At 45.8% G+C, this 23,428-nt stretch overlaps 1 protein-coding gene across 2 annotated transcripts; it reads right to left on the bottom strand.

Annotated features, from left to right (window-relative positions):
- Positions 1-18: 18 nt before the first annotated feature.
- Nutf2 (nuclear transport factor 2) lies at positions 19-22,705 on the bottom strand. 2 transcript variants are annotated; one of them, XM_004661681.3, is made up of 5 exons: positions 22,566-22,705; positions 9,592-9,719; positions 4,985-5,056; positions 4,798-4,896; positions 19-1,663 (listed from the first exon to the last, which is right to left on the bottom strand). In XM_004661681.3, exons 2-5 carry the CDS (start codon positions 9,688-9,690, stop codon positions 1,550-1,552), a joined length of 384 nt encoding a protein of 127 aa, XP_004661738.1. In that variant the 5' UTR covers positions 9,691-9,719; positions 22,566-22,705; the 3' UTR covers positions 19-1,549. The 2 variants fall into 2 exon arrangements, with proteins under 2 accessions (XP_004661738.1, XP_044997792.1); XM_045141857.1 differs by lacking the exon at positions 22,566-22,705 and adding an exon at positions 22,112-22,375.
- Positions 22,706-23,428: the final 723 nt, after the last annotated feature.

The raw sequence follows: 23,428 nt of genomic DNA on the forward strand, positions 1-23,428 counted from the left end.
TCAGGAAGAAAGAAACAATTGTTTACAAACACCTCTTTATTGCAGATATTTCAGGCACAGGTACATGGAAGAAGCCTTATTGCAGATTTTATACAGGGTGGTTTAAGAGGCAGCAGGCACCTACCTCTCCCCCACCCCCACAATACACAACTTAAGAGTTCACTTCCACTCCATTCTCCAGTACTCTGTCCTTCAAACAGCACATCAATGTCTAGTACTATGCTCAGTATGGCCAGGCATGCCTGTGGGGTCTGAGGAAATCTTTACCATCCTCACCATAGTGAGGGACAGGGAAGGGCATCCCTTTCCAGGTGTGCCTGACCAGTCCTAAGACCCCTAATGGCATTAGCCCACATCCTGGGCTCATTTCTAGTCTCAGGTGCTATTTTGCTACCAGCTTTAGACCTTCTAGTGGTCTCAAGGATGAGAAGCTAGATTTGCATTTGGGCAAGGACTGTGCCCAAACTCAGTGGAGCAGAAACTGCTCTAATAGTTAAGAGTTCTTGGGATTTGAAGACAAGAGGTGTGTGTGGAAGAGGGTGGTAGTGTGTAAACACACCCAGCAAAGGCCTGAGGAGTAAGAACTAGAGCATGACTACCTTATGCTCAGACTTACTTCCTCCTGTTTGGAATCTATACTCCAACCCAGTGGGGCCTGGCTGACATCCCAAGCAGGTGGTATAGCATCTCAGCTGCATTTTGCTTGGCTTGAGAGATGTGGGCACTCTGAATGTGATCCTGATCCTTCTGGGCAGAGAGCAGGCCCTCTATCAGGCTTGCTGAAACCTCAAGCCCAAAGGGCCTGAACATGGCCTTCCATGTTTGCCAAGGCCTTTTTAGCTTCTACAGGGTTCAAACATCTATTCTGTTAGAGCTCCGAACACAGCAGAGGCCAGGAGGTATCACACCTGACTGAAGAGATTTCTATGTAAAAGAAGCTTCATGTTAAGTTCTTCCTACATTCCCAAGGCCAAGAGGGCTGAAGAGAGCTCTGCCCTCTTGGGCTTGAGAAAAACTTAGCTTCAGCCACTTTGCTCCTGGTAGCAGGTTGAGTTGAGGCAGAGGAGGGAGGGTGACAAATGAAAAGGACAATGGGCCAGGATAGTTATTGATGCCCAGCCAACTATTAAACTAATTAAAACAATTTAAACTGTTAAGAAAATTTTTGTGGTTTTATTGTATAATGAGGCATTTGAAACATCTGAACAAATCAGTATCTGGGTGGTGAGGCAGCTGCTTTCTCCTTCACTTCTTTGGGTTACTAGAGCAACTTGTCAGTAGATTAAAAAAAAAAAAGAAAATGACAACCTTTTGCATTACTTAAGTCTTTCCAAGGCATGCGCTGGTACAACACAAACTTCTCCTGTCAGATGCAACTAGTCTAGCATCCAAACATCATGCACAAAACCTCAGTGGCAGGAGCGCACTGCACCCATGCCCACCTTGGCCCTGCTCATTTGTGTATGATATTTGGAGCATCTGGAGGAGTGTGATAGTATTGGGAAGAGGAGGGAGGAGGAAACAGCGTGAGTAACTGGCCAAGAAGAGGTCAGCCGTAGTTGTGCAGAGCAAGCCTGAACATGTCATTGGTGCAAACCCAAGCATCATTGATGTTCTTTAATAGGAACATCTGGTGGAAACCCATGATGGGATCTTCATCAGCCTGTGAAAAGACAGAAAAATGATTCAATAAAGGAGCCAAAAAACAGGAATGGCATACTGTGGTAGAACAAGGGATAGAGGAGCAGGGCAATTCCAGTTCAAATGTAAATGGAATATGAAATACTGCTGGGAACACAGAAGTCAATAGCTTGCTACTCATACTGCCATGTATACTGAAAAGGCAGAGTGACTGACCAGTTAGCCAGAACAACAGAGTAGAGGACATGCCTGCCTCTGAATCCAACCATGTCTCTGGGTACAAGCAATCAACCCAAAATTTCATTTCTTGCTTTTTGTGTGTATAATATAGTGTATTGTGGAACAATGTGGTGCCCCACACACAAGGCTCCCACAATTCTAAGATCTCTGCTCCTCTGTGGGACTGCAGATGCAGGTACATATGGCCATGTCCAGTAGTTTTACATGAGATTTAGACATTTGAACTCTAGTGGTCAGCTCCTCATGTTTGCAAAGGAAGCACATCTAACCACTGAACCATCTCCCCAGTACTGTGATCAAAAATTTTAAAACAATACTGTAATACCACACATTTTTGTTACACACACACACATATATATGGCTTTTTCAAAGTAGAGTCTCACTCTATATTATTATATTGTTTTTATGAATATTAGTGTTTAATAATGGCAGTCCAATCAGGAGAAGCAATTGCTAAACTATGACCAAGTAAATGATATAAGGCTCAAAACTATGTTCACACTGGGCACACACCAGAACTTAAGAGGCTGAGCCAAGATTACTGCAAGTTTGAGACCTGCCTGGTTTACAGTGTATGTAAACGCCCTGCAGAGGTCTGAGGGGTGAGAACTAGAGCATGATTCTTTATGCTCAGACTGCTTTCTTCCATAGTTCAGAATTTCTTTCTTTCTTTTTTGAGGTACAGTCTAGTCCTGGCTTACCTGGAATTCACTATGTAGTCTCGGGGTGGCCTCGAACTAACTCATGGTGATCCTCCCACCTCTGCCTCCTAAGTGCTAGGATGAAAGGCATGCACCACCACGCCCAGCTAGTTCAGAATTTCTGCTCCAATTCAATAGAGTCTGGCTCTGACAGAGCTGCACTCTGTTTGGCTTAGGGGATGTAATTCTGATCTGGGTGACAGAGTGACAGTGTTAAAACAAACAAACAAAAAAAAAAAACAAAAAAAAAACGAGGGCCAGGTGTGGTGGCCCACAATCTCAGCATTCAAGAAACTGAGGTAGAAGAATCACCATGAGTTTGAGAAGCCTGGAGCTACACACAGAATTCCAGGTCAGCCAGGGCTGGAGTGAAACCCTACCTCAAAAAAACAAAAAGATGGGCTGGAAGTGTGGCTTGCTGGTTAAGGCCTTTGCCTGCGAAGCCAAAGGACCCAAGATCAATTCCCTAAGACCTATGTTAGCCAGATACACAAGCAGGTGCATGCATCTAGAGTTCGTTTGCAGTGGCTGGAGGCCCTGGCACACCCATTCTCTCTCTCCCTCTCTGCCCCTGTCAAATAAGTAAAATAAAATAAATAAAAAGCCGGGATCTGGGCAGGGCACTTTGAAAAGGCAAGAGAAACTGACAGTGAAGTCTAGAGTTGAACGTAAGTCCCCCTGGGTCCATGGGAGAGGCCTAGGACTCTTCTTTATATGTGTTAGACTCAGGAGGCCCTGCTCACCTAGCCCAAGGAGAATACATGTGAGCCTGTATACATTACAAGGAGACTGGGACCTGTCCAATGGGGCAGCCACTTTGTTCTGCCTTGGGAAGAAAGAAAAGCTTTTGGAAATAACATGTTTAAGAATGACAGTTGGGGGCTGGAGGAATGGCTTAGCACTTAAGGCGTTTGTCTGCAAAGCCAAAGGACCCAGGTTCGATTCCCCAGGATCCATGTTAAGCAGATGCACAAGGGAGTGCATGCATCTGGAGTTTGTTTGCAGTGGCTGGAGCCCTGGTGCACCCATTCTCTCTCTATATATATATATCCTCCTCTCTTTCTCTGTCAAATAAATAAATAAAAATAAAATACTAAAAAAAAAAAGAATGAGGGCTGGAGAGATGGCTTAGCGGTTAAGCACTTGCCTGTGAAGCCTAAGGACCCCGGTTTGAGGCTGGGTTCCCCAGGTCCTACGTTAGCCAGATGCACAAGGGGGCGCACGCGTCTGGAGTTCGTTTGCAGAGGCTGGAAGCCCTGGCGCGCCCATTCTCTCTCTCTCCCTCTTTCTGTCTTTCTCTCTGTGTCTGTTGCTCTCAAACAAATAAATTTAAAAAAAATTAAAAAAAAAAAAGAATGACAGTTGGAAGCTGGGTGTGGTGGCACATGCCTTTAATCCCAGCGCTCAAGAGGCACAGGTAGTTGGATTGCCATGAGTTCGAGGCCACCCTGAGACTACAAAGTGAATTCCAGGTCAGCCTGGGCTAGAGGGAGATCCTACCTTGAAAAAACAAATAAATAAATAATTTTGAAAAGGACAGTTCAAGGTCCTAAGATGATCCTCAGTTATGTTGCCAGTTCCAGGCCGGCTAGTGCTACATAAAAGACTATCTCAAAAATAAATAAATAAATAAATAAGATTGGGGAGGGGCTAGAGAGATGGCTCAGCAGTTGAGGTGCTGACCTGCAAAACCTAAGGACTCAGGTTCAATTGCCCAGAACCCACATAAGCCTGATGCACATGGTGGCATTATGTGTCTTGAGTTTGCTTGCAATGGTTAGAGGCCCACTCATTCTGTTTCTTTAGGGGGAACAAAAAAGCCAGTATGGGTAATGGCAGCAAAGGCTTCACAAGAGGACTGCTGTGAGTGTGTAACAGGCAGGTCCAGCTATACCTGAGGGCAGTAGACTGGCCCAAGAGCTTGGCACTACAGACTGACCTGGCTTTATGGAACCTTGCTGCTTTTCCATAACCAGTGTTCTTCATTAGAACTTTCTGCGATCAATGTTCTATATGTGCTGTCCAACAGGCAGAAGGGGAAGGAAGGGGAAGGGAGGGGAGATGAGTTGCAAGTGGCTCATGGCAATTTTATTTAACTAGGCAGACTTAGTCACTTTGGGTATCCATTAATAAGCAAGCCGTATCACTAGGAAGGCAGGGCCCAGGGCTCTGCTTAGCCTGCCCACTCCGTCCCAGCACTGTGTAGCACTACTACCTTGAGCTGACCCACGACCATGCTGAGGATGCAGCTATCTGGTGTGGGCTGATGGTCCTGCGCTGTGATACTATGCTGAATTTTCTGGAACGGAAGGCTCTGCAAGAGAAAGAATAGGTGACAGGTTGAGGCCAGAAGGAGTAACAAGGAGGAAGCTGCCTGCACCCCAGTTCTGGCTCTTACTTACAGACAACTTCTCCACAATGGCAGCTTTCCCCTGGAACTGCTGTCCTTCCCACGTAAGGCATGATGCATCAATCTGAAAAGTGCACAGGAAACCCAGAGTCAGGACCTCAGAGTGAAGAATATCACTAAGGCCTGGAAAAAGGGTCTTGTTTGGGGAAAATAAGACCATACCTCAGCTTCTCTGTAAATAGGGGGGAAACAAAGGATAATTCCCAAATTTATACTAGCAACAATTTTATAAATTACACCCACTCATTGTTCCATATATTCTGAAAGACTAACAAAATAAACTTATTAAGCTTATATCCCATTTTTATTAAAAAGTCATATGGCCTCTAATATGCATGGACCCCAAAAGGGCTACATGTAGTCAGGGTTCAAGAGTAAGTTATTGGGAAGGGGGTATTACCATAGGATATTTTTTATACTCATGGAAAATGTTTAATAAAATTGAGAGAAAATAAAAAGAGAGAGTAAGTATTAGTATCAGAGATGTTAGAAATAACTTGTGTCTGGGCATAGTGGCGCCCACCTTTAATCCTAGCACTCAGGAAGCAGAGGCAGTAGGATCACTGTGTGTTCAAGGCCAATCTGGGACTAGAGTGAGTTCCAGGTCAGCCTAGGCTAAACTTGTACAGCCCATTAGCTTTTAGTCTCTCAGCTGTGCTGTCCTGCCCCATCTCCCACAGCCTTCAGGGATAGAATTTTTTTAAAAAAGAAAATTAAAAGAGTAAAAAATATATTTTAAAAAAAGGAATGGAGAAGCCAGGCATAGTGGGCTAGAGAGACGGCTTAGCGGTTAAGTCATTTGCCTGTGAAGCCTAAGAACCAAGGTTCGAGTCCCCAGTACCTACGAAAGCCAGACACACAAGGCAGCACATGTGTCTGAAGTTCATGTACAGTGGCTAGAGTCTCTGGCACGACCATTCTCTCAAATAAATAAACTTAATTAAAAACTGGCCAGGCATGGTGGCTCACGCCTTTAATCCCAGCACTTGGGAGGCAGAGGTAGGATCCGCATGAGTTCAAGGCCATCCTGAGCATACATAGTGAGTTCCAGGTCACCTTAGCCTAGAGTGAGATCCTACCTTGAAAAAACAAAACTAAATAAATAAATTTAAAACAAAGAAAGAGGGCTGGAGAGATGGCTTAGCAGTTAAGGCATATGCCTAAGGACCCAGGTTCAATTCTCCAGGTCCCATGTAAGCCAGATGCCCACAGTGGTGCATGTGTCTTGAATTCATTTACAGTGGCAGAAGCCCTAGTGTGCCTATTCTCTCCCTCTCTCTGTCTCTAATAAATAAAAATAATGAATCTTAAAAAAAAAAAAACAAAAAAAAAAAACACTTGGGAGGCAGAGGTTGGAAGATCACCATGAGTTTGAGCCATCCTGAGATTACATAGTGAATTCAGGTCAACCTGAGCTAAAGTGAGACCCTTCCTTGAAAAAAAAAGGGCTACAGGGATGCCTTAATGGTTAAGCTGTTTCCCTGCAAAGCCAAAGGACCCAGGTTCGATTCCCTAGGACCCACATTAGCCACACAAGGGGGTGCACGTGTCTGGATTTTTTCTTTTTGCAGTGGCTAGAAGCCCTGGCATGGCTATCCTCTCTCTTTCTCTCTGTGAAATAAATAAATAAAAATAAAATACTAAAAAAAGAAAGAAAGAGAACAAGGTCTCCAAAAGTCAAGCATGGTGGGACACACCTGTAATCTCAAAACTCAGGAGGCTATGGCAGGATGATGGAGAGTTTGAAGACAGCCTGAGTACTGCAGTTTCATCTCAAGCAAGGAAAAAAGGGGCTGGAGACACAGCTTAGTGGTTAAGGCACTTGGATGCAAAGCCAAAAGACCCAAGTTTGATTCCCTAGGATGCACATAAGCCAGATGCACAGTTGGTGTGTGCGTCTGGAGTTTCTTTACAGCAGCTGGAGGCCCTGGCGCACCCATTCTCTCCCCCCCCCCAAATAAATAACCAAAACAGCCAGATGTGGTGATGCACACCTTTAATCCCAGCACTTGGGAGGCAGAGGTAGGAGGATCACCATGAGTTCAAGGCCACCCTTAGATTACATAGTGAATTCCAGGTCAGCCTGGGCTACAGGGAGACCCTACCTCAAAAACCAAAAAGGTGGGCTGGAGAGATGGCTTAGCGGTTAAGCACTTGCCTGTGAAGCCTAAGGACCCCGGTTCGAGGCTCGGTTCCCCAGGTCCCACGTTAGCCAGATGCACAAAGGGGCGCACGCGTGTGGAGTTCGTTTGCAGAGGCTGGAAGCCCTGGCGTGCCCATTCCCTCTCTCTCCCTCTGTCTTTCTCTGTGTCTGTCGCTCTCAAATAAATAAATAAATAATGAATAAAAAATATTTAAAAAAACCCAAAAAGGTAAAAATAAAATATTTTAAAAATTAAAAAAGAAATAAGGTATTCTAAAATAAAATTTTTTAAAGGCCTCTAATATTTCTAGCTATTAGGCAAGTTACTTATTTTTCTGAGTTTCAGTTTCTTAATCATCAAAGGGGAAATTTGCCAATAACTATGAAACAATATACATAAGGTGCTCTTTTAGGACCTTGCTAAAAATAAGTATCCAGGCGTGCTGGCATATGCCTTTAATCCCAGCACTTGGGAGGATTCTCAAACAAAGCCAGGCGTGGTGGTGCATGCTTTGAATCCAGCACTTGGGAGGCAAAGGTAGGAGGATCACTTTGAGTTACAGGCCACCCTGAGACTACATAGTGAATTCCAGGTCAGCCCGGACTACAGTGAGACCCTACCTTGAAAAACAAAAAAAAAAAAACAAGAGGATTCTTAAATTTGAGGCCAGATTAAGCAACATAGACCCTTTCTTCAAAAGTAGAGTCAAGGGCTGGAGAGATGGCTTAGTGGTTAAGCGCTTGCCTATGAAGCCTAAGGACCCCGGTTCGAGGCTCGATTCCCCAGATGCACAAGGGGGTGCACGCATCTGGAAATCGTCTGCAGTGGCTGGAAGCCCTGGCATGCCCATTCTCTCTCTCTCTGCCTCTTTCTCTGTCTGTCACTCTCAAATAAATAAATAAAAATACCCCCCCCCCAAAAAAAGGTAGAGACAAGGGGTCTAGAAGGACAGCTTAGTGGTTAAGGTGCTTGCCTGCAAAGCCATAGGACCCAAGTTCAATTCCCCAGGACCCACATTAGCCAGATGCACAAGGGGGCACATGCATCTGGAGTTCATCTGCAGTGACTCTCCCTGCCTTCTTTTTCTCCCTTAAATAAATATTTTAAAAAGTGAAAATAAATAAAATCAAGCTGGGCTGGGAGATTAGTTCAGTGGTAGAATGCATACATGAGGCCTCAGGTTTAATCTCTCTACTCATAGCAATAAAATGTAATCTGTGCTAGATTTGGTCTTTCACTGTCAGCATTCCTTTTTCCCCAAAATTCTGAGTAGACCCTGATATTTTGGGAACACACAGAAAACTTTGCCAACTATAGTTAGCCAAGCTATAGTTAGATGACTCCCAATGTTCCTTATCCTAGGTAGATCTGCTAGCAGAAACCAGATTAATTGTATTTCTATGACTGAATCTCTGGCAGAGTCAAGTACAAGCATAAATGAATATCATTAAAACAGCATCAAGTTTCACCAGCCTCTTTGGGCCAACTTCATTTGATTCCCATAAGCATTTGGAGATTTTGGCCTCAAATGGAAGATGGGCCTTCTGCCTCCAGAACTCAGTTTGTCACTGAAGATGCTCAAAGATTCCCCTCCCCCACCGAAAATAGGAATCTTTTTTTTTTTTTAAGTTTTGTATTCAGCAAATACAGGCAGTTTGGTACCACTATTAGGCTCATCCATGTCCTACCCCCTCCCCATTTGCCCCTCCTTGTTGAGGTATATGGGTCATGCATTCTGGAGTTAGCCCACAGTTACTGGTAAGATAAATGTCTCTGCATATCATGACCCAACATGTGGCTCTGACACTCTTTCTGCCCCCCCTTCCGCAAAATTTCCCTGAGCCATGTTGGGTTCATTTTTGGTCTGCTTCAGTGATGAGGTGTTGGGGGCCTCTGAGGCTCTGGCTCTCTGATTTGGTAGGAGTTGATTTTTCTCTGTGTTGGTCTCCTTCCCCCTTGTGCTGGTATCCGGTTCATCAGGAAAACAGCACCCTTGCTTGTTTCACCAATTTTCCTTAGTTTCAGCCAGGGCCCTTCTGAGGTATGATGGGGTGGCTCTCTCCTTAGGATCTGCTGCATCTAGCTTTCTTTCCCTGGGATTTGCAGCGCAGCTAGGCGGTCGCCATCTTGGCTGCGAGAATAGGAATCTTAGCCTCTGCCTGCTGCTATCTAATCCGGAAGAGAAGCACTCCCTGAGCCATGTACTCTGGTTGAAGGCTAGCCACATGCAATAGCAAGGCTCAGATCTCTTTGTCCAGTACATTGTGACCTTCTATTCTTATGGAAAATGACAAAAGGAAATGCATAGAGCAAGTAGTTGGTCCCTTGTCCCATAGAAACACAGAGAAGTATAGACAATGCAACATGGGCTGCCAAAACTTGTGAATTAGACAAAGTGACCCAATAATCAAATTGACCCTGTGAACCTGTTCTGACTCTGGAGTTAGAGACTTACATAAATTGCGCCTAGTTGGGTTCTGTCATTATCAAATAACTGATAGTAATGCTGAATGAAGCTGGATCCAATCTGCTCCCAAATTGGCTTGTCTCCCATCCTGGAACGTCACCCGGCCTCGCTGAGACCTGTAAGACCAAGGAGACAGAGATAAGTGTTGGTACCACAACAGGAAAAGGTAGCCAGCCACTGACCCCTGCCTTTTCCCTAGCTACCTTGCACTATTTAAATCTGTTCTCTCGGGGAATATGGAGAGGCCTAGGGGATCTCATTAGAGAGGATCTGGGAATCTCAGCCATTCCTAAATCATATCAATCAGAAGGAATAGCCAGCCCTTCTTTTGAGAAGCTCCTGACTGATCTGACTGAGACAAAGAAGTGCCAGGACTATGGAAGACACAGGATGGGTGCTGAAAATGGAGCTAGGAGAAAGGAAAATCAGAGTAGACCCTGCAAGATCCAATACAGGGCAGAGGGGATCCTGAAGAAGCTAAGTACCTACCCAAGTTCCACATCTCTCCATTTAATCCTCAAAACCCCCTAAGGCCAGAGTTATTGCTATCTTTCCACTTCACAGACCAGAAATTACTGATGTCTACGTATGAAGTGTTTCTTTCACAGCCTTTAGACTTCCAAACATTATGTGAGGTTGGCAGGTGGAGGAAGGTCCAGTGGGAGTTGGGAAAGATGGCTCCTCAAAGCCCCACTTCTGACACCAGCAAATCTCAAGTGGACAATCCCAGCCTCCCAAGTGCTGGGATTAAAGGTGTGCACAATGCCGGTGACAACTGACATCTTTAAGGCTAGATGATATCTGGCCTGTTCCTTTCTGGGGGCATTTCTTCATTGCAGATATCCTCTACCCACTTCAGAGCTGGGGATACAAGGGCTATGAGAGGGGAAAATAAATGGAGGCTGTGAGGAGGAAATATACCTATCCCATTACTGCTTTCTTCCAAAAGGGCTGAGAAGAGTCCCTTCTAGCTAGAGATCATGATCCCAAGGACAAGGGATAAAATACTCAAGCTCAGGTAAGTACTCCACTCTAGAGTCCTTCAACAGAGCAGGGTCTACACTTACTTGTATCCTGCAGACCCATGTGTTTGTTCTGTAGAAATCTCTGAATACAGAGGCACACACTTCCTGTCTTGGTAGTAGGATTTTGAGCCAAACAGTAAGGAGGTGGGTTTGAGCTCAGAGGATAATTTTTACCAATGGTGGGACCTGACAGTGTTAACATACTCCAGTTCCTGTGACCTCATCTAAGGCCAAAGGAGCAAGTAGGGAGGGACAGTGCACAGGAAAAATAGGACACACCCATTCCTAAAGCCTATGAACCAATACTGCAGCCAATGAGGAGCCAGGAAGCTAAGCCAGCTTTATTTTAGGTCTCCTAGGAGGTAGCTGCACTAAAAATAGAAGCTCAGTTCTCAGATGAGGAAGGAATGTCCAGGAAAGTCTAAAACAAGCAGAGAAGAAAACATGGATCCAGCCACGCCTGTACACAGGAACATAAGGTGTGTCCCAGTTCACAAGAAACAAATCAACAGGTGGGAAAGCACAGAGCCTACACCTACTCAAAGATGCACTCTTGGCCACATTACGAAGGGGTCCGACCATAGCCGTACCCATACAGAAATGAAGCAAAGAGCACAGCTCCCTACCCTTACATCTCTGACCCTTCTACTGTAGCATTCAGTCAATGTCCCAACACTACAGTATCAAGATACTTTGCCACATTCCCAAGGGCTCTGGGGAAAGAGTCATCTCTATTTTTGCCTTCCACCCACACCAAGCTTGGGCGGCCCCAGGGAAGGTCCTAGAAAAGAGAATGCCAACCAGAAAAGATAGCACCAGTAGATATCTAAGGGCATAAAAACCGAGGGCAGGAAACTGGGACTCTAGAGGAGGAGGTGGAGATGAAGGAAACAAAGTCCGAAAGTCAATCCAAAGACAAGAGCAATGCCATGTGACAAGACAATGAGATTTAAGAATTTTGGGAGCTTTTTGTTGTCATTGTTGTTCAGTAGTAATACTTTTTGTTTTTTAAAATATTTACTTACTTACTTTCAAACACAAAGAAAGTGAAAACAGGCAAGCCAGGGCCTCTAGTCACTGCAAATGAACTCCAGATACATGTGCCACTTTATGCAACTGGTTTTAAGTGGGTATTGGTCAGGCATTGCAAGCAAGTGCCTTAACCACTGAGCTCTCTCTCTAGCCCATTGCTACAGATTTTTGTTGTCGCTGTTGGTTTTTTGAAGTTTTTTGGTTTGTTTTTGCTTATTTTCAAGAAACAGTATTACTGTAGCCCAGGCTGACCTCCAACTCTATAGCTAGCCTCCAACCAGCAGTGATCCTCCACCTGTGCCTCCTGAATGTTGGGATTAAAGGCATGTGCCACCATGCCCAGCAATATGAGAACTTTCTACAGTAACTTTTTGGCTAAAGTAGTAATGGAAAGATGAAGTGACAAAAGGTCCTCTAGTCTAGTGGGGGCAGTATTAAGTGCTATGAGGTATAGGACAGCTCAGGGGCTCCCAGAAAGTGTGAAAAAGAACTGTCAAAACTGGATGAAGGGGGCTGGAGGGATGGCTTAGCGGTTAAGGTGTTTGCCTGCAAAGTTAAAGGACCCAGATTCAATTCCCCAAGACCCACATTAGCCAGATGCACAAGGGGGTGCACACAGAGTTCATCTGCAGTGGCTGGAAGCCCTGACACACCCATTCATTCTCTCTCTCCCTCCCTTTCTCTGTCAAATAAATAAATAAATAATATTATTTTTTAAATGGATGAAAGGCTGGGTGTGGTGACACACACCTTTAATCCCAGCACTCAGGAGGCTGAGGTAAGAGGACAATGAGTTCGAGGCCACCCTGAGACTACATAGTGAATTCCAAGTCAGCCTGGGCCAGAGTGAGACCCTATCTTGAAAAAAAAGAAACGCACAAATAAATTACCAGCATAGTAGCTCACACCTATAATCCCATTTCCATGTTGGTAAGACTCAGTAGCTGAGGCAGAAGGATTGTTGTAAATTCAAGACTAGCCTGGGCTACAGAGACCCTGTCCCCCCCCCCAAAAAAAAAAACAAAAGCACAAAACCTTGGGCTGGAGATGGCTTAGTGGTTAAGGTGTTTGCCTGCAAAGCCAAAGGACCTCGGTTCGACTCCCCAGGACCCATGTAAGCCAGGTGGCGCATGCGTCTGCAGTTTGTTTGCAGTGGCTGGAGGCCCTGGCACGCTCATTCTCTCTTCCCCTCTTTATTTCTCTCTCTCTCAAATAAATAAATAAAATATATTTTAAAAAAAATTTTTTTTGTTCATTTTTTATTTATTTATTTGAGAGCAACAGACACAGAGAGAAAGACAGATAGAGGGAGAGAGAGAGAATGGGCGCGCCAGGGCTTCCAGCCTCTGCAAACGAACTCCAGACACGTGTACCCCCTTGTGCATCTGGCTAACGTGGGACCTAGGGAACCGAGCCTGGAACCGGGGTCCTTAGGCTTCACAGGCAAGCGCTTAACCGCTAAGCCATCTCTCTAGCCCAAATAAAATATATTTTTAAAAACCACCAAACCCTCTAAACTGATGGTGGCCATCAACACCTAGCCCTATCTTGCTAGCCATTCTTTCCTACTTTGATCCAGTGTCCATATACAAAGCACAACTATCCATTGCCTGCTCTTCAGGATTTTTGCAAAGGTGAATCCCTATGCCAGGATACTATCATCTGCCCAGCCATTTCTTGTTCTTCCTCCAAACAATCATTCAGATGCCATTGTCTGTAGACTCCTTTTCCAGACACCAACATTGACCCCATTCTATGTGCAAACCCATCCATGCTCTGCTCCTCTGCATCTGTGGCTCTGGGCTGGAGGGTTCTTGTGATATGTTCCCACATATATACACCCTTTCCCAGCACATTCGCCTATAATCCTACCATCTAGGAGGAGGTATAAGGATCAGAATTTCTAGGCCATCTGTAGCCACATATTAAGTGCCTGGGATACATATGAACCTATCTCAAAAAAATTGTAATTTAATTTTAAAAAATCACCTTTAATCCCAACACTCAGGAGGCAGAGGTAGGAGGATCACTGTGAGTTCAAGGCCACCTGAGACTACAGAGTAAATTCTAGGTCAGCCTGAGCTAGAATGAGACCCTACCTTGAAAAATAACAAAAAGAAGAAAAAGAAAGAGCTGGTTGTGGTGGTGCACGCCTTTAATCCTAACACTCTGGAGGCAGAAGCAGGAGGATCGCCAAGAGTTTGAGGCCACCCTGAGACTACATAGTTAATTCCAGGTCAGCCTGAGATAGAGTGAGACCCTATCTTGAAAAATCAAAAAAAGGAAAAAAAAAGAAAAATCAACAGGGCCAGGCAGGTGTAATGGCACACACCTCTAATCCAGGCACTCAAGAGGCAGAGGTAGGAGGATCACCATGAGTTCAAGGCCACCCTGAGACTACATAGTAACTTCCAGATCAGCCTGGCCTACAGCGAGACCTTACCTCAAAAACCAAAATTAAAAAAATGGTTCAGCAGTTAAGGTGCCTGCCTGTAAAACATAACAACCTGAGTTTGATTCCTCAACACCAACATAAAGCCAGATGCACAAAAGGGGCACATGCATCGGGAGTTCATTTGAGGCAGATAGATGCCGTCCTAGTAGTTGTACTTGGCAAAATCACTAACTCCAGATTGGCACACAGACAGCTGAAACATGTGTTTGAGGTCCTATTACCAAGGCCAGTGAGGATTGCCAGATGTGCTGGGCCAGCAGCAGGGTCCTTGAGATTAGGCACAGGTGTGGCCACTTCCCTCACACCTACTGTTTATCAGGATCAGAACATAGCCGTGAAGCCATACAGCCTGGGAAGGATTCTTCTGACAGTAGGAGTGACACCAAACTTTGTTTAAGTCCCTCCAGGCCCAGTGTCAGAGTATAGAAAATGTCATGGAGGTAGAAAAGGGTTGAGTAGCAAGGCAAGACAGAAGCCAGCACGGTGCCTTCCTGTCCTTCAGGAAAAAGAAAAAAGAAAAACATGCCCATCTTGCTGGTCATGATATAGCACATGCCCATGCCTATATCCCAGCATTTGGGAATTAAAGGTTGGAGGACCAAGAGTTCAAGTTCAACCTCATCTCCATAAGGAGTTAAAGGACAGCTTACCTAGAGCTTTTTGAGACCCTGCCTTTTAGAAAAACCTGCCTGTCTGATCTCAGGATCTATATTTCATATTCCATGGCCCTCCAATGATTTCTATGCTACCTGAAACAAAGTTTCACTGCTACCTTATCTTCAAAGCCCTGAGTTAGGACTGGAGAAATGGCTTAGTGGTTAAGGTACTTGCCTGCAAAGCCAAAGGACCCAGGTTCAATTCTCCAGGACCCATGTAAACCATATACACCAGAGGGCACACAAATCTGGAGTTCATTTTCAACAGCTGCAGGCCCTGACGCTTCTATTCTCCTCTCTTCTCTGCCTCTTTCTTTCTTTCTCTCTGTCTCAAGAAGTAAAGAAAAATTAAAAAAAAAAAAAAAGAAAGAAAGAAAGAAAAGGCGGGTGTGGTGGTGCACCCCTTTAACCCCAGCACTCGGGAGGCAGAGATAGGAGAATCACCATGAGTTCGAGGCCACCCTGAGAATACATAGTGAATTTCAGGTCAGTCTGGACTAGTATGAGACCCTACCTTGAAAAACCAAAAAAAAAAAAAAAAAAAAAAAAAAATCCCTGAGTTACCTGTCCCTCTTGACTATCCAACCTTGACTTTGCTACCTACTCCCTTCCCTCACACTGGGCATTTTCCTGTTTCAGGAACATTCTACATTCTCCTCTGAGAACTCTGCAAACACAGCAGGGCATGGTGTGCATGCTTTTAATCCAAGCAACTGGGAGGCAGAGGTAGGAGGATTGCTGTGAGTTTGAGGCCAGCCTGGGTTAGAGTGAGGCCCTACCTCGGAAAATCAACCAAAAAAAAACAAAACACTAAAAACTTGGCAAGCAAAAGAGAAAGCAAGATTATGGGGTCCCAACATTCCCTTCAAAGGCACACCCCGAATGATTTAATTTCTTCCCAGCAGACCCCACCCACCTCCTAAAAGTTCCACTGCCTCTCAATAGTACCCTGTACTGGTGACCAGTGTTTTAATATGTGGACCTTTGCAGCATATTCAAGAGCCAAGATATAGCAACGATATAGATTTTCATGTTTATTGGCCATTTATGAGATACCTATTCAAATACCGCCTCTTATTAAGTAATACTATGTTTTATCACCTGAGGGTTGGAGAGGTGGCTCACTGGTTAAAGGCATTTGTTTGCAAAGCCTGATTGCTCTGTGTTCAATGCTCCTGATCCCAGGTGCACAAAGTAGCACACGTGTCTGGAATTCATGTGCAGTAACAGAAGGCCCTGGTGCACCCACACTCATTCTGTTTCTCCCCCCACCAAAATAAATAAAAGACATTTAAAATAAAATAAAAAAAAACTTGGCAAGCATTGTGTGTTCTACCTGGATTACTCTTCCAACTAGACACTTGGTTCCCTATCAAGTCATTCAAATATCCTCTCCTTGCCAACACTTTCCTTGACTACACTAATCTAATGTAAACTGTCCATTTACTAATATCATTTCCTATATTGCTTATTAGGCACCCCATTACTACATGACAGCAACACACACAAACACATTTGCTTGTGGTCTATCTCCCTGACAAGACACTTAATCACCCATTTCCATTGTACCTGACCCAGCCCTCAATAAATTTTTGGTTGACTAAGTGCATGAATGTGTGGGAGTCTGACCTACGCTGGCCCTTCTTTTGGGATCCTGCTCAATTTTAAGTAGCTCAGTGACCCTTTCCCCTTCACCTACATCTATCTATGTTGCCAGGAAATGATCCTTTGCCATCCACTCAGGTACCTGGGTAGGATGTGGCAAATGGAGCATGGCCCAAACCCTTCTCTCACACCCAAGGAGCTGGACATACAAGGAGAAGCTGAGGTGAGGGCAGGCACAGCCACATCCTCAAATACCTGACTTCTAACCTACTCTATTTGTCCTTTGTGGCAGGACCATCTGATCCTGGCTCCTTATCAGTAATCGTGGGCCTGTACTTCCAGCTACTTGGGAAGCTGAGGCAGGAGTATTACAAATTTAAGGCCAACCTAGTGAGCTAATCCCAAAGTTAAAGGGGGTTGGAGAGATGGCTCAGTAGTTAATGCACTTGCATGAAAAACCTAACAACCAGAGTACGATTCCCCAATGCCCACATAAAGCCAAATGCACAAAGAGGCACCTGGAGTTCATTAGCAGTGGCTGGAGGCCCTGGCCCACCTATTCTCTCTGTGTGTCTGTCTGCAGATGAGTAAAAATATTTTCTTTCTTTCTTTTTTTTTTTTTAAAGGAAGCCAAAGGCAGGCGTGATGGCACATTAAAGAATCCCAGCACTTGGGGAGGCTGAGGTAGGTGGACTGCTGTTGAGTTCAAGGCCACTCTGAGAATACATAGTGAATTCCAGGTCAGTCTATGCTAGAACGAGACACTAACTCGAAAAGCTTAAAAGGGGGACCTAGGCTCAATTTCCCTGTACCCACATAAAGCTGATATACAAGGTGATACATGCATCTACAGTTCACCTGAAATGCCTAGAGGCCCTAGCATGCCCATTCTTTATTGCCTTCTCTCTCTGAAATAAATAAGTAATTTTTTTTTGTTTTTGTTTTTTCGAGATAGGGTCTCACGCTGGTCCAGGCTGACCTGGAACTCACTATATAGTCTCAAGGTGACCTCGAACTCTCAGTGATCTTCCTACCTCTGCCTCCCAAGTGCTGGGATTAAAGGTGTGCGCCACCACGCCCGCTTTAAAAATTTTTTTATTTAATATTTTATTTATGCTGGGCATGGTGGCGCACACCTTTAATCCCAGCACTTGGGAGGCAGAGGTAGGAGGGGGGGCACGACATTTCAGAATTCCCCATTTTATTGAGGAGACTGACACACCCTTCTCATGAAGGGCGTTCCCTGAGACATAAATAAGTGCTGGGCAGGCCCCACCAAAAAATAAGGAATAAAAGACCCCTGTTCTTGTGTTCTTCCCTGCTACTAGGACACTTTACCTGAGTAAAGCATGTGGTCACTGAGGACACATCCCAGATGGTAAGAGAGATGATACAACTGGGTGATGATCAAAAGAATCATTCATATGGCCTAGAGTAACTCCAGGGATAAGCCACATACTGCTATATCCCTCAGGGAAGAAATTCAAGAATTCTTGCCACATATGGTCAAAGCAAGAGACTCAGAGAATCTCAAAGCTGGGAAGTGGGTAACCAATTCAAATTCAACTGCAAACACACAAACATCCATAAATAGCCCATCTTGGGGGAGGGGGAGAGTTGGAGAGATGGCTCAGCAGTTAAAGGCACTTGCTAGAGAAAAGCCTGATAGCCTGGGTTCAATTTCCCAGTACCCACATAAAGCCAGATGTACAAAGTGGCACGTGTGTGTACTTTGTTTGCACAGCACTAGGCACTGGCATGCCCAATTTCATTCTTTCTCTCTCCCTGCTTGCAAATAAAATTTTAAAATATTTAATTAATTAATTTATTTATTTGAGAGTAGGAGGGAGATAGTGAGAGTGAGAATGGATGTGCCTGGGCCTTCAGCCACTGCAAATAAACTCCAGACACCACACCACCTTGTGCATTGCGCTTACACGGATCCTGGGGAACTGAACCTGGGTTCTCTGACTTTGCAACCAAGTACCTTAGCCACAAAGATATCTCTCCTAAAAACCTACCTTGAAAGCCCTCCCACCACGGGGGGGGGGGGGATGGCCAAGCTCAAGATCAACTCAAAAAAAGAGCTTGGGACTGGACTGGAGAGATGGCTTAATGGTTAAGGTGTTTGCCTGTAAAGCCAAAGGAGCCAGGTTTGATTCTCCAGAACCCATGTAAGCCAGACGTACAAGGTGGTGAATGTGTCTGGAGTTTATTTGCAGTGGTTGGTTCTCCTGGCATGCCCATTCTCTCTCTCTGAAATAAATTTTTAAAAATCTTGGGCTGTAGAAATGGCTTAGTGATTATTAGCAGTTAAGGTGTTTGCCTGCGAAACCTAAGGACCCAGGTTCAATTCCCCAGGACCCATGTAAGCCAGCCAGATGCATAAGATGCTTCTGGAGTTCATTTGCAGAGATTGGATGCCCTGGCACACCCATTCTCCTCTCTCTCATTACCTTCCACTTAAATAAATAAATAAGACTGGGTGTAGTGGCGCACACCTTTAATCCCAGCACTTGGGAGGCAGAGGTAGGAGGATCACCATGAGTTCAAGGCTACCCTCACACTACACAGTGAGTTCCATGTCAGCCTGTACTAGAATGAGCCCCTACCTCGAAAAACCAAAACAAACAAACAAACAAAAAAAGTCTTGTCAGACTTTTAATATCCATCTTGTAGAATGCTCTTTATATCTACTCTCCTTTGCCCACAAGGACTACTCTTCTGTCCTAGAGACCTTGGTGAGGATGAGCTGAAATGGATTCTAAATCAAGCCACACACTGTATTTCTTTTTCCTTTTTCTACTTCAGTGCTAGGGATTGAACCTAAGGCCTCAGACAAGTGAGGCAAATAGTCTACCACTGTACTATTGTCCCAGCCTCAGTACTGTCATCTCTGAACTTTCTGCTGGCTCTTTTCTTAAAGTCCAGATAATGGTGATCTTTTGATTGCATATTCAAAAAGTCTCTACAGTGAGGCACAGGGGTACACACCTTTAAGCCCAGCACTTGGGAGGCTGAAACAGGAGGGATCATCATGAGTTCAAGGCCAGCCTGGGACTAAAGTGAGTTCAAGTCAGCCTGGACTAGAGTGAGATCCTGCCTCAAAATCTAAAGCCATGGGCATGGTGGCGCATGCCTTTAATCCCAGCACTCAGAAGGCAGAGGTAGGATTGCCAAGAGCTCAACAACCTGAGACTACACAGTGAATTCCAGGGCTAGACAGAGACCCTACCTCGGAAAACCAAAAAAAAAAAGCTAAAGCCAAGGTCTAGAGAGAGATGGCTTAGTGGTTAAGGCATTTGCCTGCAAAACCAAAGAATCCCAGTTCGACTCTCCAGGACCCACATAAGCCAAATGCACAAGGGGGCGTATGCATCTGGAGTTCCGTTTGCAGTGGCTGGAGGCCCTGGCCTGGTGTGCCCATTCTCTCTTGCTCTCAAATAAACAAATAAAACTATATTTTTTTTTAAAAAGCTAAAGCCAAGCCGAGCGTGGTGGCGCACACCTTTAATCCCAGCATTCAGGAGGCAGAGGTAGGAGGATCGCCATGAGTTGGAGGCCACCCTGAGACTACATAGTGAATTCCAGGTCAGCCTGAGCCAGTGTAAGACCCTACCTCGAAAAACAACAACAACAACAACAAAAAAGCTAAAGCCAGGCATGGTGGTGCATGCCTTTAATCCTTGGGAGGTAAGAGGATCATTGTGGATTCAAGGTTTCCCTGAGACCACAAAGTAAATTCCAGGTCAGCCTGGGCTAGAATGAGACCCTACCTCTCAAAAAAACAAAAATTAAATTAAAAAAAAAACTAAAAACTAAACAGAGGCTGGAGAGATGGCTTAGTGGTTAAGGCATATGCCTGCGAAGCCTAAGGGCCCAGGAGGTTCGATTCTCCAGGTCTCCCTAAAGCCAGACGCACATGGTGGTGCATGCACCTGGAGTTCATTTGCAGTGGCTAGAGGCCCTGGTGTGACCATTCTGTTTGTCTTTAATAAATCAATAAAAATAAATCATAAAAAAAAAGACACCTTGAGGGCTGGAGAGATGGCTTAGCCGTTAAGCGCTTGCCTGTGAAGCCTAAGAACCCCAGTTCGAGGCTTGGTTCCCCAGGTCCCACGTTAGCCAGATGCACAAGGGGGCGCACGCGTCTGGAGTTCGTTTGCAGAGGCTGGGAGCCCTGGTGCACCCATTCTCTCTCTCCCTCTATCTGTCTTTCTCTCTGTGTCTGTCGCTCTCAAATAAATTAAAAAAAATTTTTTTAATTAAAAAAAAAAGACACCTTGAAAAAAAAGTGAGGACTGGAGAAATGGTTTAGAAGTTAAGATATTTGTCTGTAAAGCCAGAGGACCCAGGTTCAATTCTCCATGCAAGCCAAATGCACATGGTGGCACATGCGTCTGGAGTTCATTTGCAGTGGCTAGAGGCCCTGACATGCCCATTCTCTCTCCCCCTCTCTAATAAATATTTTAAAAAAGTGAAATTATAATTACTAAGAGCCCAAATTTTGAGTTGAAAGGCCAGATGTGGTGCCAAAAGGATTACAAGTTCAAAACCAGCCTGAGCTATTAAATACCAAGCAATACCTTATTGTGAAAACAATAAATAAGTATTTTTTCCAGGTGTGGTGGCATGTGCTTACAGGGCCACGATGTGGATTAGGAAAGCTGAATTCAGAGAAGACAGGCGCTGGGTGAGATCTGAGCATCCTTTGCCTGCTCTCTCTGACCAGAAAGAATGACTAGGCAGAGCAATTTGACTTCAGGAAAATCTCCAAGAACACAATGACCAGGGGGATAAAAAGAAGAGCCAAGGGACAGTGGCTTTCTATATCATGGTCCTTAACTCGCCCCCCCCCCCCCAAGAGTCCTGAAATTTTGCTTACTAATGCTAGGTTTACAGGATAGTTTTTTCCTTCATCCTTGGAAGATCTATAGCACAGAAGCCATAATGGGTGAGAGAAAGCAAGGCTTGACAATAGATGCTTTCCTCCAAATCCTAAGGTCTTCTCTAGGTCTTCTCTAGGCTAGTCCTTTAATTATGATTTAAACAGAAGTGTTTTTTCAGAGCTTCCTAGCGCTGCAGCTCCTAACTTAGTTGAGTTTGAGCTTCAGAGGACATAGTTTAAACCTAAGCTCTACAACCCAAAGGGCCTTTCCATCTTGGCCTCTTGCCTAGCATTCGCCACAAGGATTTCACATTTGGATTCTACTTCTCTGTCCCTTATATCTTACCTTATCATTAAAATGCTGAGAGGGCATTTTACGGTGACTCTGAGAAGTTCCGATGTATTTCAGAATTGGGCTGTGCCTGAGAAATCTAACAAAGCCTTGGCGGTTCATACATCCAAATTTATTTCTTTGTGGCTTTCTTCCTCCACTTTAACAAAGTCGACCATCCCACTCACAGCTAGGGCTAGTAGCTGATAAGGGCGGAGGCTGGGCCTACTAGCTTGGAGCTGCCTCACCTCAGGTCCAGATCTTCCAAGATTGGCCAGAGGTAAAGTCACACGTAAACCACCCTCCCCCCTTCAGCGCCCGCCACCGCCCCAGATCCCTTCCCCTTCCCTTTTCTTCATGCAGTATAATACAACAGAGGTTTCACGAAAGAAAGTAGGTTTCGTGCACTCCCGGCAGTCAAGCAGAGAGAAGCGTCCAACCTACACTCTAGCTGGACTATGATATGGAACCTGTTAAGGGTCCCAAGCTCCGGCTGCGATAGGCAGGCACCCTTACCCATGCGAGCTGGGTGGCGTTGCCCATCCCGGATCTTCGCCGGCGAGTGGAGGCGCGTGGGGTTGGGGTCGGTAGCTAGCCCGCTGCCTGCACAGCTTGTAGGAGCCAAGCAGGCCAGGCAAGGCCAGACGGGGCGGGGCCCGAGACTCATCCGGATTGTCCGGACCAGAGAAAAGATCTGAGCAAAGTACAGTCCGATGCACCAGCAAGGGAACAGTATATCCTGGATAGGCGTCTGTCTGACTCTCTGTTCCCCGGCCGCCGCCTCAGAGGACCGGCGGGAGGCGGAGCCGCGCGCGACACATGGCGCGGGCCTCCGCCGCCTCGGGCCACCGGGGGGGAGGGGTGACGAGGGGAGGGGCCTCCTGGGGACTCGTAGTAGAAGCTCCCCGAAGCCTAGAACGCGGCTCCTGCGACCCAGTCCCCGACCCGGCAAGCTGGCCCCAACACTCACCCGTGGGGCTGGCACGATGGCGGCAGCAGCGGCGGCAACCCAGCGCGGTCTGCGAGCGACTGTCCCTTCCCCCCTGCCTTCCCTCGCTCGCCCCGCTGCACTCTGGGACGTGTAGTTTCCCTGTTCTCCTTTCTAGCACTGATGACCCAAGATAAAACTACCGCTCCCACCAGGCTGCGCGCGGAGGCCCAGACACGGCCGGTAGCGCGGGAGGAGAGACTAAGCCTGGGAGGGAGGCTGCCGGAGCGAGCCCCGGAGAATTGTGGTCTAGCGGAAGCCTCTGGAACATGGAGTTGGCGGCCGGCAAGGGTCAAGTCTGTTGTCGCCTGGTCTCAGCTGGCCTGGCCCCGCCCTGGCTGTGCAGCCGTGGATGGTTGGTTGGCCCCGCCTCTGTTGGGAGCTTGTCCAGGTCCTGAGCGAGTCGCCCCTCCCTGAGCCCATAGGCTACATAGACTTGCGAAGCCCTCTGGCTCAGCGCGCGAGGCCTCAGCTTGTAGAACCCACCGCTTCGCCGTTCCTTCCATTTGTTGAGTGAACCTGGAGCTATTCGCGCCCATTTCTTGGGCCAAAGATTCAAATGCTCTTCAGGTGGGCCATAAGTGTTGAAGTTACTCTCACTTGTACAGAGAAGGATTTTCATAGTATTTTCCTAAGATTTTACATATATATATATATATATATATATATATATATATATGTATATATATATAAATTGCAAGGAGAGAGAATAGTCACGCCAGGGCCTCCAGCCACTGCAAACTCCAGATGAGTGCGCCACTTCGTGCATCGGGCTTTATGTGGGTACTGGGAAATCGAACTCGGGTCGTTAGGTTTACAGGCAAGTGCCTTAACGACTAAGTCAT

The sequence above is a fragment of the Jaculus jaculus genome, chromosome 1 (genome assembly GCF_020740685.1).
Source record: "Jaculus jaculus isolate mJacJac1 chromosome 1, mJacJac1.mat.Y.cur, whole genome shotgun sequence".
Classification (NCBI taxonomy): domain Eukaryota; kingdom Metazoa; phylum Chordata; class Mammalia; order Rodentia; family Dipodidae; genus Jaculus; species Jaculus jaculus.